Source organism: Megalobrama amblycephala, linkage group LG17 (genome assembly GCF_018812025.1).
Source record: "Megalobrama amblycephala isolate DHTTF-2021 linkage group LG17, ASM1881202v1, whole genome shotgun sequence".
Lineage (NCBI taxonomy): Eukaryota > Metazoa > Chordata > Actinopteri > Cypriniformes > Xenocyprididae > Megalobrama > Megalobrama amblycephala.
Window position 1 is genome coordinate 42,714,338 of NC_063060.1, and position 17,075 is coordinate 42,731,412.

Here is a 17,075-nt window from a genome sequence, read left to right on the forward strand (position 1 = left end):
AACTCTCTTGTCTGTCATGCCAAAAGCTGCATTAAAATAAATATTATAGCGAAATTTTCACTTATATTTATAAAAAGTTGCAGTCACAGAGTTGGAATCAGATAAGCTTAATGTTCCACCACTGTTAGATTATAGCTGATTTTTTTCATTGTTTGAGGTATGAGGGATTTGTGCCAAATGCGAGTTGACGAGCATGTGAAATAGTGTCAATCACCAGTTGGCCGGTGATATTTGTATGAAATCTAACAATGCAATGTTGTGAGAACATGATCGTGAACAAACGTGTACAGTTGACAGACCAGCACTGCATTGTCACGAAAGTTTAAGACTTGGCAATTTAAATATTCAAGCATAAGAAGATGCAAAAGGGAATTCGATTTGTTACTTGCACGCTGTGTTAACCATTGAGAAAGATGTGTACCAGTATCAGTGTATTGGATCTGTGCATTCGCTCTTAAAGTGACAGCAGCCTAATATTCTTTTGACTTTTGTAACTTGTTTAATTTATACAGTGAAGACTATCCAGTGTTATTTTACATTTGACTACTTTATTTAATGTCTCTACCTGAAAACTGCTGTCTTTAATAATGTTTTAAATTTATATTAGTTAGTCTAGTAGTTTTAGATGTGATATAGAAATTGGAATAGAGAATTGCGGATTTTCTCTGCTATCTAAAGTTGTGGTGTCATAACTGCCTGTTTTTGCAAAAACAGTTTCATGGCCGGTAAGAAATATTTATGGCCAGTAAATTTTCTTAAAAAGGGCCTATAATGCCCCTTTCACAAATCTCTGGTGTCTCCAGAATGTGTCTGTGAAGTTTCAGCTCAAATCCCCCACAGATCATTTATTATAGCTTGTCAAATTTGCCCCTATTTGGGTGTGAGCAAAAACATGCCGTTTTTGTGTGTGTCCCTTTAAATGCAAATGAGCTGCCCTCTTCTGGAAAGGGGGCGGAGCTTTAATAGCTTCGGTTGCTCAACAACAACAAAGCTGGAGAATCTCACGCAGCCAAAATGAGGATTGTCAGTAACGGTGTTCAGCCTTACATTGTTCAAACCGGAGTCGACACTGATGGAGAGACTCAGGAAGAAGTTACAACTTTTAGAATGAAACTGGACATTTCTGAATGGTTAGTGGATAAATTTATGTAGTTGCTGAGGAGTTGATTCAACTCATCCACTAGCATGTGCCGTCATGTTCATCTTTTGTGTTGAATTGACCCTCGTTTGTGAAGCAGTCCGGCGTAAAATGACGGCATGACAACAACACTCTACTACAACAACTCTTCCTCTTCTCTAAAGCAGCCCAGCATGGCCTCACCCCCTTTGTTGTGTGTTCTCAGGGGCGGGGTTTATGTAAATTTTAGGGTTTGTGATGTCACTAACCCTGGAAGAAGCTCGTTGTAGTCCTTAAACAGAGAATTCTGTAAAAGAAAATAGCTCCTTTTGAATTGAACTTTGAGTGTCATAACTTTGCAGATGTTGTTTATGCTCAAACAGCAACATTACACACTAACTAAAGTTAAAAAAGAGAAATCATAATCAAGGTCATTGGCAAGTGTGGCATAAAGTTAGTTTTAGGCCCTGTTTCTTAATAAACTCTCTAAGTTCAAGGTTTAATGACTGTTTAGATGTTCTGTTCTGTTCAAAAAGTTATAACAAGTATCTTTGCTAACACTGTAACACTTGATGTTTTTAACACAATTTTCAGGGGTTGTGTTCCTTAATGGTGAATACCAGGTAAATGTGCGCGTTCACACATGCATCTGCCATTATGTATTGTTTTTCTAGCTGTGTGTGCGGCAGAGCTCTCTAGTGCAGGGGAGCGGATGGAAGAGAAAAGTCCACATTGAATTAGCTTCCATCACTGCGCTCTAATGCTGTATAATGGCTGCAGACATCTCATGGGTAATAGCTCAGGGATTACAGAGAAGGCATATTGCTCTTAGTGACACCACTAACCTTATTAGAGAGAGAGAGAGCGAGAATGAGAGAGTTCGATGTGAATTTGCACTGACTGAAGCCTGAAGAGATGTATTATTATAATAGAAAGTACCTGATCCAAATTACAGTTATTTACTGTATCTTGTGTACATGATGACAGCCATGTTTTTTTCCCTCTAGCCTGTGACATTTCACACATGAAGCGCTCAACTAAATATTTACCTAATGAATTGGACTTTTAATAGTGTATCGAGGAGTTTCCTAACATGCGTTGTTATTCCTACACAATGGGAAAAACGGACTGCAGTGTGTCTGACCTCTCAGTCTGTACATCTGCAACACACACATTGTTTGCCTCTCTAGAAGCTTGTAGTACATGTCTTTGTATGTATAACACAGCTAGATAGATACAACCCGGCTATTCATCTGTGTCTGTTCAAATAGACACTTTCAAGTGAGGCAAAACACTGTGAGATGTTTGCAAGTGGTTGTGGTTTTTAAAAAGTGGGTTTCTTTGGAAACGCACTGGAGTACATGTAAAAAAACAACAACCAAAAAAACATGTTTTGTTCCTATAAGTGAGTCTGAGTTTAATAGTGAGCGACAGAAAGAGATATAAATGGCACAGACTTGTTGAAAGCAAGATTGTAGTCTTTGAAAACGACATTGCCAGCTGGTTTAATCGTCTGGTCATCTGAATCGGATGATTTGTTCCCTGCCTGAGATTGCTTATGGGTTATGAGGACACTCTTTCACCCTTTCTTTTCTCTGAGACTTGAGTAGACTGTCCTCCACAAGTGTGAAATGGTTTAATTTACTCTTTCATTAATTGCTTTGGTGGATCTCGAACTGAGCCACGCAAGGGGTTACTGAATAGCCAGTACTAATCTAAAACTCCATTAACTCATGCCGGGGGAGGATTTCTGAATACACGAGGGGCGAATCAAATAAAACACTTTTTTTTCTTTTTTTTTTGTCAACGTATTGCTTGGGATTGACAATTGTTTTTATGGTAAAATCACGTTTTTAATGTTGTTTATATGTCTATGTGGTGTTTTTAATGTGCTTTGATACAAACCATGTGCAAATTCATCAGTCAATATCATTGCTGACTATTTTCTCCTTAAAACTGTAGTGAACCAAAGACAGTCTTAAAACACAGTTTGAAATCGCCCTTGTTCTCTACGTCATAAACATGTTGTAACCAATCATGTCAATATGTGGGCGGGCTTTAGCATATTATTAACTATGATCACTCTGAAGCAGGGGGTCTCAAGAGATGTAACATAAGGGAGTCCACTGGAGGCAAGTGTAGTAGAACCTAAGTGCAGTTTAATGACAATAATCCAAAATACAAACGTGAACAGGAACATGAAAACAGACGTGACTTGACATGGCTTGACTTGACTTGAACAGACTTGACTTGACTTGACTTGAACAGACGACTCGCCAACAGCAGGTTCCATTGATAATACATGACAAAGGAACATGGGGAAGACAATGGCTATAAATACAAGAACTGATGGAACACATGACTAGGACAACCAATGGGGAAGTGACACAAGGAACAAGAGAACCAATAACAGAACAGAACTGAAAACCACATGACTATAACCAACCAATGAGAACATGACACATGGACTAAGGGAGAACATGAGGAGCAAGGGAAACATGACACAAACAAGCAACATGAAACAAACTACAAAATAAAAGACATGGAACCCAAAACATGAAAACAACACCCGTGACAAGAGAAGCCAGGTTATCCTGGTATATTTTTCTGTTGATATGAAAAATCGGGTACATTTAGCAATATAGCGGGTGAATTATGTATATGATATACAGTCAAACCAAAAATTATTCAGACAATTTTGAAATATTTTTATAGTGGGTGCAGAACGCTATAGTTCATTTATGTAAGTGAGGATAGCAAAATAAAGTAAACTGTGACATACCCAAAAATTCTTCATACAGTGAACTACCAGTAAAATTGATAAAAATTTGGAACCAAAAATTATTCAGACACTTTGACCTGACCTGAAGTGTTATCTGACATAATTAAGATTAATTTTCTGACACAGTTTAATTCTGAGATCTTGTCATATTTTATTATCATTTTTTTAAACTATAGTGAATAAACTGTATTGATGAATGAAATGTTCAAGGTGTCTGAATAAATTTTGGTTTGATTGTATATTACTATGAACAGTATGCCTTTCTCCACTGACGTTCTGAGTTGTTCAGATCGTTTCTAAGGATACTTATTTTTTAGAACAGACTGAGATGAGGAATGGGAACACGGTTTGTGTAACATTAGCAACACATTATTAGCTGTTTAATAACGTAGTCAAGCAAAAGGCTAATCATATTAATTACCGTTATGTGTCTGACGCTGTAGAAAGCGATACATAAAACTTGTAGATGACCCTGTATGTCACTCTTCCACTTCTTTTTCTGAATCAGTTTCTGGTTCAAACATTGAATATGGCTGAATTAAACCAGTATTTCCACTTGCCATTGTGCAGCGTTTACTGCAGTAAAGTTGAGTGAGTGGATCAGATATTCTGAGCTCATGTGATTGAGTGGAAGCGGGGCTAATTTGCATATTCATGGTCAGCATATACTAAATGAGGCAAAGAGTTTAGAGTTACATTCAAGCTATTTTAATTCATGAAGAAATTATTTTCACAGAAAAGTTTAAATGTCATTTTGGTGATCGACGATGAGTATTAAGGAATAAAAGTATTGACTACAGGGGGAATTTAAAACATTAACATTCTTGAAAATAACAAAACAAAGTTCTTACATTTATGATCTATACTCTAAAATATGTTTTTTTCAATGCAGCTCTTGTTTGGAAGATTTAAAACTGTATTACATTTAATGAACCTTTTTGTTTTAATCTTCAGCTGCTTATTAACAAAATACTCCTAAAGTGTTTTGGCAAAATCTTCTTTCTTTAGGTCCGTCTGTGCTACAGGGCACACTGGGCAGCAAGCATATTCATATGTTTGGCAAAATAAGCTCACTAAAATTAGATTTTTAATTAACCTTAAAAATGTTACACTTACCAAACATGGCATTAGATGTGTACAGGGGGTTTGGTAAACACTGCTTCTGTACAAGCTGTTTAATGCACAATGACTCTTGCAGGGATGTTTTTCTTTCACTGGGTAGAAAATTGCATTTGTGTCATCCGTTGATTAGCATCTTGTTTTGGTATCTCTTGTTATACAGCAGCCACGAAAAAAAAAAAGTAGGAACAACAGAGTATGCTAGGACAGATAAATGAGGGTGTTTCCCTGGATACGTGTTGTAGGAGACAGGGATGTAGCCATTTGGGGAATTGGACAAACAGCCCGTGCTTATTGGACTTGTATCGATCGCCATTATTAGCCATTCTTTGCATGAACACACTGAATTTGTTGTGTTTTTTATTCCTATTTAGGAGATGATTTGAACAGTCTGAACAGTTCAGAATTTTAATTCTCCTTCTTTTCTCTCTCCATTGCAGTGAATAAGCACAAACCATGGATCGAGACGTCTTACCATGGTGTCATCAGCGAGAACATGGACACTGTACTGCTAGACCCTCCCCTGGTCGCACTGGACAAAGACGCTCCTGTCCCTTATGCAGGTATACGACTTTCCTAACTTATTACACAGCGCTCTGGAATACTCTATACTGATTGGTCAATCGTGGCATTCGAGGCGTACAGGCATATGTGGCTGTTGTCCCTGACAACCAATGTCTTGCACTGCGCTTGTTTCACGTCTCTTGTTTCCTTTTTCTTCTCATGATCAAATCATTTTAACTGGGATCAATATGTCATGTCCATTATTAAAGTAGCATTGTAATAAGTGAAATAATGTACATTCAGCTGATCATTATATTAAAGGGGACCTATAATGCACCTGTTCACAAGATGTAACATAAGTCTCTGGTGTCCCCAGAATGTGTCTGTGAAGTTTCAGCTCAAAATACCCCACAGATCATTTATTATATTTTGCCCCTATTTGGGTGTGAGCAAAAACACGCCGTTTTTGTGTGTGTCCATTTAAATGCAAATGAGCTGCTGCTCCCGGCCCCCTTTCCAGAAGAGGGCGGAGCTTTAACAGCTCAACAACAACAAAGCTGGAGAATCTCACGCAGCCAAAATGAGGATTGTCAGTAACGGTGTTCAGCCTTACATTGTTCAAACCGGAGTCGACACTGATGGAGAGACTCAGGAAGAAGTTACAACTTTTAGAATGAAACTGGACGTTTCTGAATGGTTAGTGGATAAATTGATGTAGTTGCTGTGGAGTTGATTCAACTCATCCACTAGCATGTGCCGTCATGTTAATCTTTTGTGCAAATCCAGTGTTGAATTGACCCTCGTTTGTGAAGCAGGCCGGCGTAAATTGATTTGCACAAATATATAACACTTTACCGACTTTCTTCTCCACATTTCTTTTATAAATGAAGTGGCTCAGATGCTGGGAATCTATGGAGACTCTTATGTTCGTTGGTACATCCAATAACAGAACATTTGTAATGTTGGTGCAAGACATTGCACATCTCCAGCTGCTACAGTGAGGAAACCAAAACGGCGGACTGCTGCGGCTCACTCAGGGCGGGATCTATGCTAATAGAGCAGATCGTGACCAGTTGTGGGCGGGGCTTATCCCTAGTCTTATGTAAGAGTCACTGTTTATGATTTATGGGGATTATAAAAAAGGATTGGTTGAATTTTTACCATTTATAGGCTGGTTGTTTACACACACTGTGGACACACAAAATTTGTTCAAACACCTTATAAAAGTGAATTTTACATAATAGGTCCACTTTAAAATAAACAAACCCCTCAACCTGACTGTATATTTTTCCCTTTCTAATTAAATAGTACTTTTTTCCCAATCGCTGCATGGTTGTTTTATGATTTTAGACAAGATCTTTGTCTAGTTTTGACATGATTGGATCATATAATTATAGTTTTATTTGTATACTATTACAGTGCCCTCCACAATTATTGGCACCCTTAGTAATTATGAGCAAAGGTGGCTGTGAAAATAAATCTGCATTGTTTATCCTTTTGATCTTTCATTCAAAAAATTCACAAAATTCTAACCTTTCATTGAAGGAAAAGTGGGGGGAAACTCACATTATGAAATAAATGTTTTTCTCCAATACATGTTGGCCACAATTATTGGCACCCCTAGAAATTCTTATGAGTAAAATATCTCTGAAGTATATTCCCATTCATAATTACATTTTTTAGCACACCAGGGTGACTAGGAGCATGAAATTGTCCAGCCATGACTTCCTGTTCCACAGGAGTATAAACATGAGGAAACACAAATGCCAAATTCCCGTAATCATTCATCACAATGAGAAAAACCAAAGAATATAGTTCTGATGCACAGCAAAAGATTGTTGGGCTTCACAAAATAGAAAGTGGCTGTAAGAAAATACCTAAAGCATTGAAAATCCCCATTTCCACTATCAGGGCAATAATTAAGAAGTTCCAATCAACTAAACATGTTACAAATCTGACTGAAAGAGGACATGTGTCTAAATCGTCCTAATGTGAAGTGAGGAGGAGAGTTTGAGTGGACAAAGACTCTCCAAGGATCACAGCTGGAGAATTGCAGAGATTAGTTGAGTCTTGAGTCTCAGAAAGCCTAAAAAAATGATCAAACAGCACCTACATCACCACAAGCTGTTCGGGAGGGTTTCAAGAAAAATCCTCTGCTCTCATCCAGAAACAATCTCCAGCATATTCAGTTGTCAGTCAAGACTGGAACTTCAAACGGGACCAGCTTCTATGGTCAGATGAAACTAAAAAAAGAGCTTTTTGGCAGCAAACCCACCAGATGGGTTTGGTGCACACATGGATAAAAAGTATCCCATGCCCACGGTTAAATACACTGCTGGATCTTTAATGTTGTGAGCCTATTTTTCTGCTGGAGGTCCTGGACATCTTGTTCAGATACATGGTATCATGGATTCTATCAAATACCAACAGATAAAAAAATCAAAACCTGACCGCTTCTGCTAGAAATCCAATAATGGGCTGAGGTTGGATCTTCCATCAGGACGATGATCCAAATCAAACATCAAATCCAACACAAAAATGTGTCACTGAGCACAAAATGAAGCTTCTGCCATGGCCATCTCAGTCCTCTGACCTGAACCCTAAAGAAAATGAGTGGAGTGAACTGAAGAGAAGAAGCACCAACATGGAGCTGGGAATCTGAAGGATCTGGAGAGATTCTGTATGAAGGAATGGTCTCTGATCTCTTGTCAGGTGTTCTCCAAACTCATCAGGCATTATAGGTGAAGACTCAGAGCTGTTATCTTGGCAAAAGGAGGTTGCAAAAAGTTTTGAATAAAAGGGTGCCAATAATTGTGGCCAACGTGTTTTGGAGAAAAACATTTATTTCATAATGTAAGTTTCCCCCCACTTTCAATTATTTTCCTTAAATGAAAGGTTAGAATTCTGTGAATTTTTTGAATGAAAGATCAAAAGGATAAACAATGCAGATTTATTTTCACAGCTGCTTTTGCTCATAATTACTAAGGGTGCCAATAATTGTGGAGGGCACTGTATATGTTTGGAGAATTATAATTATTTTGATATAATACTGATTAATAATTATTAAATATTAAATATGAAAAACTATATTATATATAAAAAAAGATTAATAATACTTTTTAACAGCCATTTTTAAAGCAATCCCTTTTAAGACAAAGTCTTCAATATGCTTCATTATGAAGTATGCAGCACATGCAGAATATATATATATATATATATATATATATATATATATGTGTGTGTGTATATATATATATATATATATATATATATATATATATATATATATATGTATTTTTTTATTTTTTTAATTAAATCGCAGCCTTTTGCAGTTTAATCGTGATTGTGATCATTTTGATTAACGTTGCAGCCTGTTTTCTAATCTATATCTAATCTATTCCAATGAGACATACAAGCTCACTCCAGAACATCCAGGATTATTCCAAAATTTATAGCACCAATAGCTTGGTTCTTCAGTGTAGTGTTCCTCTATTCCTTTGTGTTTAAGTGAGGGCAGTTGAGTGTGAGATTTTATGTGTATTGCAGCATAGTGCTCATATAAAAGAGATTTAGTCAACGCTTTCCTCACTGTTATGGAGACAGATCTGCCTGACCTTCCTGCTATTTCAGAGTGCATTTCCTGCCTCTATCTCCATTGTTGTGGTGACACACAGCCCTTGTATAAGTAGATCTTGTCTGCCTTTCCATGGCCGTGCCTTCAATAAACCAACCGGCCTTGAAGAACAACTCGAACAACGTGCGTTTTGGCTTTCGAGGAAGAGTAGCCGATGCTTCGAGCGTCAATCACCTCTCACGGAGCAATGAATGACAGCACAGCTTTATGACTCGCGTGGTGTTTATGAAAGACGGATTCCGACTCGCTGGTTTTCAAGTGCAGGTTGTTCAGATGGGGTGGTGGCTGACAGATGCAAAGTAATTAAATAAAGTGTTTTTTTTTTTTTTTTTTACACAAAGAGGAATGTGTGGAAGCATTATGACAGGTAACTCTCTACAGCTCATTAAATGACAATGCCTAGAATTAATCTCCTCTCTGACAGCCTTGGCAAAAAGCACTTTTCAAGCTTTTATATATTTATTTTTGCAGCTTGCGCTTGAAAAGCATGCTGTGTGTGGTGCACTTGATAAAGATTTGTTGTTCATACCTTGGAGAATCTTTTAGCTGACAGCATGCCTCTTTCTTTACAGCACTACCATCAACCACTGGTGAGGACTGATTATCTTTGCAGTACGTTAATTCATACTGTAGTGTGTTTTTGTTCTTGTAATGTTACAATTTAATTCTGGATTTTTTGAAATTCGACATTTATGTGATTAAAGTCGAGTCGACGTCGATGACATCATGACATCACTAATGATAAGCCTGAACCTCGAGCTGAGACTGAACACGGGTTGCCTTGTGCACAGCTATGGTGTATGACACAGCGCTGCCCACAAGGCTATTGTCCTACATAACAGCTTGCTTTTATTATTTCTGCTCCATCTAAATCAGATACAGATAAAGTAGCACAGTAAAGATTACATTAATATGAATGCATTAATGAGAGAGTGATTCCGTGTGAATTAATTCTACCTGCCTGCGTCTCTCTACTGATAGTGAAGAACTTTTCAGTTTCTAAGCTATTGTATTGATAAATCACAGAACAGTGCTGACAATACATTTCTGTGCTACTGAATGTTTATGCGTGTGCATTATCTGCACGTTATGTGCGAGCTATACTGTTTAAAACGTGCATTTACCCGATCAATGTTGAGCATCCAGATAGTATAATCAAACACATCTTGTGGAGTGCTCTGTAAATGGAGCGTAAAAGTGGATTTCAATGATTTTGTATCCTGTCTCGCCCCCTGTAGACCATGATCAGCAACCAGTTGGCGTCAAGCTTAAAGGATTAGTTCACTGTAGAATTAAAATTTCCTGATAATTTACTCACCCCCATGTCATCCAAGATGTTCATGTCTTTCTTTCTTCAGTCTAAAAAAAAAAAATCAAGGTTTTTGAGGAAAACATTCCAGGATTTTTCTCCATATAGTGGACTTCACTGGGGTTCAATGGGTTGAAGGTCCAAATGTCAGTTTCAGTGCAGCTTCAAAGAGCTCTACATGATCTCAGACGAATAATAAGGGTCTTATCTACTGAAACGATTTTCTAAAAAAAAATAAAAAAAATAATGTACTTTTTAACCACAAATGATGCACCACGCATTATGTAATCATGTTGGAAAGGTCACGTGTGACGTGGGCAGAAGTACCGATCCATTGTCTACAAAATGAATGTGCAAAGACTAAGTCAAACAATGATGTCGGACAATTTTGAAGTTGGAGGAGAAAATGAGATGGAGTTTTTCACTCTACCGCGGTACTTCCGCCTACATCACGCGTGACCTTTCTATGTGACTACTTAATGCATGAAGTCATGGACATGCATTGCAAAGCAATACAAGATGAGCATTTGTGGTTAAAAAGTATCAAATTTTTATTTTATTTTTTTGAAAATGGCCGATCTTTCTCTAGATAAGACTCTTATTCCTCGTCTGGTATCGTTTAAAGCTCTTTGAAGCTGCACTGAAACTGACGTTTGGATCTTCAACCCGTTGAACCCCAGTGAAGTCCACTATATGGAGAAAAATCCTGGAATGTTTTCCTCAAAAACCTTGATTTTTTTTTTTTTTTTTAGACTGAAGAATGAAAGACATGAACATCTTGGATGACATGGGGGTGGGTAAATTATCAGAAAAATTGAATTCTGGATTGAACTAATCCTTTAAAGCGTCATGGCAGAGCATTAAATTCGACTAGTCTGTGCAACCCCTAGTACGAAATGAAAATCCATTCTACATGCATGTTATTGATCTCTTATTGTGAACGATTCATCCATGCATATGCTTAATTTTGTTTACATTTATTGACCTTGGAATTTTTAATTAAAATGAAACTGCAACGTATGCCAGACTTCTCCAATCATTAATTTACCAATTCTATTTCTTACCATTTTAATATGCTAATTTGGTGCTCAAGAATCATTTCTTATTATTATCAATATTGTGCTGCTTAATATTTTTTTCAGGATTCTTTGATGAATAGAAAATTTAAAAGAACAGCGTTTACTTTAAATAGAAATCTATAAATGTCTTTACTGTCCCTTTTGTTCAGTTGAATGTGTCAGCATTACATTTCCTTCATTCAAAAAAAAAAAAAAACCTGACCCCAAACTTGACCGCAAAGTAACGAGAATAACTTTAAAGCTCAGGATCTTTTTCCTGCATAATCCACATTTTTTGGGAAACTTGTGCACTTATTACTTTGATTTATCAATGACAGATCAATGGTGGACGGCTTCTGTTGTTAAAGCGTCACCGGGAAATGAGCGTTGCGCTCTAATTTAGTGACAGGTGATATTTCACTGCCTTTTCACGGGGAGCCAACGGATACACACGAAAGATTGCTGCCAGGGAGACTCAGAGAAAAGCGGGCTCTCCATCTCAATCCGTCATTCTCCCTAATTCTCTTCGCTCCCATTCTCTCCGTCTTTCTTTCTCCGTCCCGTTCTCCTCTTCCACATCAGACCGTGAGTTATGCGCGAGAGGCTTTGTCATCAATCCTGTTTTCGTCTGTTTAGAGAACGGAATGCGGGCGTCCTTCTGGCACCGCATTAATTGGGGTGTGGGAACACGACCCGGGATTGTTAAGTGCTTCACCTCGCCCTCCTTCGTCTTTTTCTCCTGCCTCGCTCACTGTCTCCCATGTATCGGCTTGCTTTGATGTAAAATAACGATGATGAGCCTCAAGTCGATGATATATGCTGAGGCAGGGATCCTGAAGATGAATTGTTATTTCTGGGAACAAGACTTTCCCCTGTAGAGCAGATAGCGTAGGTCTTGTAGTATGCACAGAGCATTCTCAATCAAATTACCGTGAAGGATGAGCCGGAGTCAGTAGAGGAAGGAAAAAAAAAGAAAAACGGCAGCTTCATTTGCTAATTCTTTATCTCGGTTGTGGCTTCACCAGCCTCTTTCTCATTAATCTCTCCTCTCAGATGATGTACAATGCCGTATTGTTCCGCTAAACTTTGCCTTCCTCGCACCAGATTAGCTAACAAAACCCAAGCTAGGATGCGGTCCAGGGAAACTATGGATGGATTGCAAAAACCACACATGAGAGCGAAAATAGAAGGATGTAGTGAAAGAGAATCGCAGCGCCTGCAGTTCAGACAATTGTATTGTGTTCCTTTTATAGAAGCAGGACCTGAATTGAAGGATGAAAATGTTTTTGATCGTGTTTGGACCGTTCTGTCTAAAATACAGTAGACTTTGCAGTTGGATACACTAGTGGATCTTGCTGTTAAATTATTCAAAATAATGTGTTAAAAAAAAAGAAAGAAATTTGGCAGTATTTTGATCTTGTTAGTGGATGAAGAGAGTGTTGATTATGTGCTGGTCACAATCCTGTCTGAGGTATGACAGGCTGTCATTTAAAATTAAGGGTGTTGTACATGATGCAAAAAATCACACGTGTATTATCAGCTCAGTCTTTTTCCCACAAGGTCACTTGCTTGATGTGAATAAGAGCTGATTGGAGTGTCATTTATATCATATTTTGTGACAAACAATTTAAGAGGTGTGTGGTAGGTTATTATAAACAATATAAAGTACATCGAATGTTCCAAAGATATAAATTACTGAAAAAACGATGTAAATGTACTTGCTTTGAGACCTACACTTCTACACACATTCATCAGTAAATAAATAATGATTCGTTTTTTATATGTGGGCTTTCTAAATGATAAATGCAATTAGTTTCTATGCTTTCGGTTAATTAATCTGAGATATAGATGCTTAGAGGATGCTTAATAAAGCAGATTAGGGGGCGGTTTAAACAGGCAGCATGAGAAAAAAAGCGAGCAGTGGAACGTTTAACCAAATGCTTTTCATATAAACAACCTTGCCGGGTGATCCTCAGACTTGAAGTAATAGCAATCATGTGATAATTTGTTTTTAGTCCTATTTGACTGTATTTAAAAAAGTCTGATTTGCCCTGAAAATTTAACCATGGTAACTTGACCACCTATATTTTGAACTGTGAAATTGTTCATTCCAGCTGTGGACGAAAGTCTAAGAATTACTCAGAAGTGTGTCTGACTGAGTGAGTTTTGTTATGATGTGTGCGAATGAGAGTGTGCCCTAGATTTCACCCACATGAAGTGAATGAACAATGTGCCCTATCTCTGTCCTCCTTTGGAATTACATTCAGTGATCCCTGAGGGTCGAGAACCATGCCTGAGGAACTCTTTTACTAACTTAAGGTTCTCTTACTTGTATAGTTTCATCATAGTTTATTCACTTGGGGGGAGAATTCCCACTGGAAAAAAACACATTCAGACTCCGCTAATCAGTTTAGGAAGTCTTGCAGGGTTTTTTTGTGCGATGCTGTATATGCATTTTCATGTTTCTTATTTTTTCCCTTTTGTTTTCTTATTTTTAGTATGGAACCGAACCGAAATCGGCTGAGCCTAGCATTGTCATGATTTCCCATGATGCTTTGCTAGCGCTGAAAATGCAGTGCCTGTTATAAGTGTGAACTATTGTTCTGCACATACTCTGAGGCCTGCTGGGATGTATCCAAAAGATGTCCCCAGATGTTTTTCAAGAAATTCACAAGCAGCTTCCATTCTTCCCAGGTTGTCAGCGTTATATGTGGCTGAAAAGAAACCATGTGAATCATACGGTTGAGTGATAATTGAAAGAAAGAAAGCTGAGAGAGTTCTTGTTTTGAATCCATCCGTGCTGTCGGCGAGGTGACGTGTTCAATTTCGCTGCCAATACCTCTCGTTTTGTCTCGAATGTTTGTGTTTGAAAATTGAGAAGTGTTACCAGAGACTAGAGGTGAAAGTCAAATTAGAATTCTGAGAATGTGTTAGATCCGCAGGGATCCACGCTGCCGATTCTCTCATGCCTTCTCTTTCTGAAGTGTAGTTTACTGCATATATCTAGTGCATGGTGTACCACCTCCACCACTGAGATATATTTTGATATATAGATGCTGTTTCAGTCGGCCTGGGGTCTTTGTTTATGCTACCTTTGCAGAATTTAAAGGGGACCTATAATGCAAAATTTTTGTACACTGATGTGTGTCCACAGTGTGTGAGAACAACCAGCCTATAATGGTAAAAATCCACTCGCTCATTCTTTTATAATTCCCATAAATCAAAAGGAGTTTCTTCAAACGAGCTGATTGAGACTCAGGAGAAGCCCCGCCCACAGCCGGTGACGATCTGCCCTATTGCATAGACACAGCCCTGAGTGAGAAGCACAGAGTGCGTCATTTCTGTATCCTCACTGTAGCAGCTGGAGTTGTACAATATCTGCACCAAAGAGGCTTTAGAAGTGTTGTGTTTTGGGATGTAGCAATGAACGTAAGAGTCTCCATAGACACCCGCCATCTGAGTCACAGTTTTTGACATTTTCAGTGCGTGAGATTGTCCTGTTTTGTTGTTGTCAGAATGCCGGAGAATGAGCTCTTGAAGCTCTGCCCTTTTCTGGAAAGGGGGCTGGAAGCAGCAGCTCATTTGAGATGTTTCGGGATGTACCAACGCACATATGAGTCTCCATAGACTCCCGCCATCTGAGTCACTGAGGACATTGAGGTTAAATTTAATTTTTGAAAGAAATGTCCCAAAGAAAGTAGGTAAGGTCTTGTACTTTTCTGCCAATCATTTTACACTGAACTGCTTCACAAATGAGGATCTGTTCAGTGCTGGTTTTTAACAAAGGTTGATTCTGAAAGATGAGTCAATACCAGCGCTTTGTGCTCAAACTTCATATCCAGAACTGATGCTGCCCTCACAAGCTATCAGAATGATCATAAACAAGAGTTTCCTAGTTAAAAAATTGTGCACGAACACCTTTTCTGACTTTTTAATGTGTGAGATTGTCCTGTTTTGTTGTTGCCATTATGCCATGAATTCTTGAAACTCCGCCCTCTTTTGGAAACAGCTCATTTGATTTAAAGGGAACCACAAAAAAAGGGTGCGGTTTTCCTTGCACACAAAAAGTGGCAACTTTAACATACTGTAATAAATGGGCTATTTTGAGCTTGAACTTTACATACACACTCTGGGGACACCCAGACTTATATTACATCTTGTAAAAATGGCATTATAGGTCCCTTTAAGAAGCTGGCCTGTTCTCGAAGCTGATTATGATAGTATGCTATCAGTTCAGTTATTGAAATAATAAAAAAAAAACTATTTTACATGCTAATTAAATGGTTAAGTACGGAAATATTCCTGTGAGGTCTCTTTTAATAACTGAAGGAATTCATTACGAAGGTTCATATGCCACAATCTCAAAGTATTATCTTTGACTTACACCTGAGAGAATTGAAATGAGCGCTTCAAGAGGTAATTGGTAATTAGAACGACACATGCTTATAATACTGAATATTTAGACTTGCATTTGCAGCTGCGGTAGCCAAATGGAATAAAATCTGACAACATTTTCCGATTAGTGCCGATGGCACCTAAAAGCCCCTTCTAACTGGAAAATGTCCACCGCTGTAGCCTTAGTGCTGATTAAAATGACACATCCACCTCCATGAGAGACTGGGAATTTAGCCAGACATCATTTGCAAGCATAATTTAATAACATCTTAAGGTGTGTGGATGAGAACGAACTAAACATTGCTGGTTTCAGGATCTCTTTAGAGATCCCCTGGCCCTGTTTAATTAGCTCCTGACTGATGGCATGATTGTAAAGTGCCTGGCGTTACATTTCATTTAGCAATTTTTATGGTTTAGTATTGTGCATTTTCAGTTTGGTCCCTGAATCCCCAAAGTTTCCGGTGAAATGCATAACTTGTTGTTTGGCTGACCTGGTACTTTCACAGAATTCATCTCGCAGGAGGGTTCCTTGAAAGAGCTCTTAGAAGTACATTAGCAGCAGACTTATTATGATGCCTGATTCCTTTGAAATAACAAAGAAGGTTTATAATACCTGGAGAAAGCGATCTGTTAGCATTCCCTCTCATCACAATGGCAGTTGCTCAGCTGGTGCAAGCCTTCCCGTAATTATGCGACCTGCTTGAAGCCATCTGTGCTTATGAGCACTCTATTTTTGGGCACAAGCGTTTTTGAGCCAATGTTGTTATCATGTTATTATACTTTTTAAATTTAGTCTTTTTGTTGGTTTGCATATGTGTCCCTGCATAAGTTTTGGAGTAAAAACAAACTTTTGGTTAGATAAACATCTGACATGTTCTACTGAGGTAAAAGTTGGGTAATATGATGCATCTATCACTAACACGCTCACTTTAGGGGCATGAAGAAAAACCATGCATGTGTGCATATAAAAATATTTCTATTATTAGAAAGCCACTTTAGAAGTCCACTTGAATGAATTAATTCATTTCGATCTCTTACAGAAGGGTCAGGGTATAGTTATTGCAGTTTTAACCATGCATTTTATAGCATATATACTATTTTCCTCAGTTCTCTTAAAAAATAATTATTACTGATTAACTTCTGATCTTGGCAAAACA

At 38.0% G+C, this 17,075-nt stretch overlaps 1 protein-coding gene across 1 annotated transcript in view; it reads left to right on the plus strand.

Moving 5' to 3' along the window:
• clstn2a (calsyntenin 2a) overlaps nt 1-17,075 on the plus strand; it is a 288,222-nt gene that overhangs the window by 118,718 nt on the left and 152,429 nt on the right. Inside the window, exon 2 of the mRNA XM_048162822.1 lies at nt 5,459-5,581. Coding sequence (XP_048018779.1) covers nt 5,459-5,581 — 123 coding nt within the window. The remainder of the gene's footprint in view (nt 1-5,458; nt 5,582-17,075) is intronic.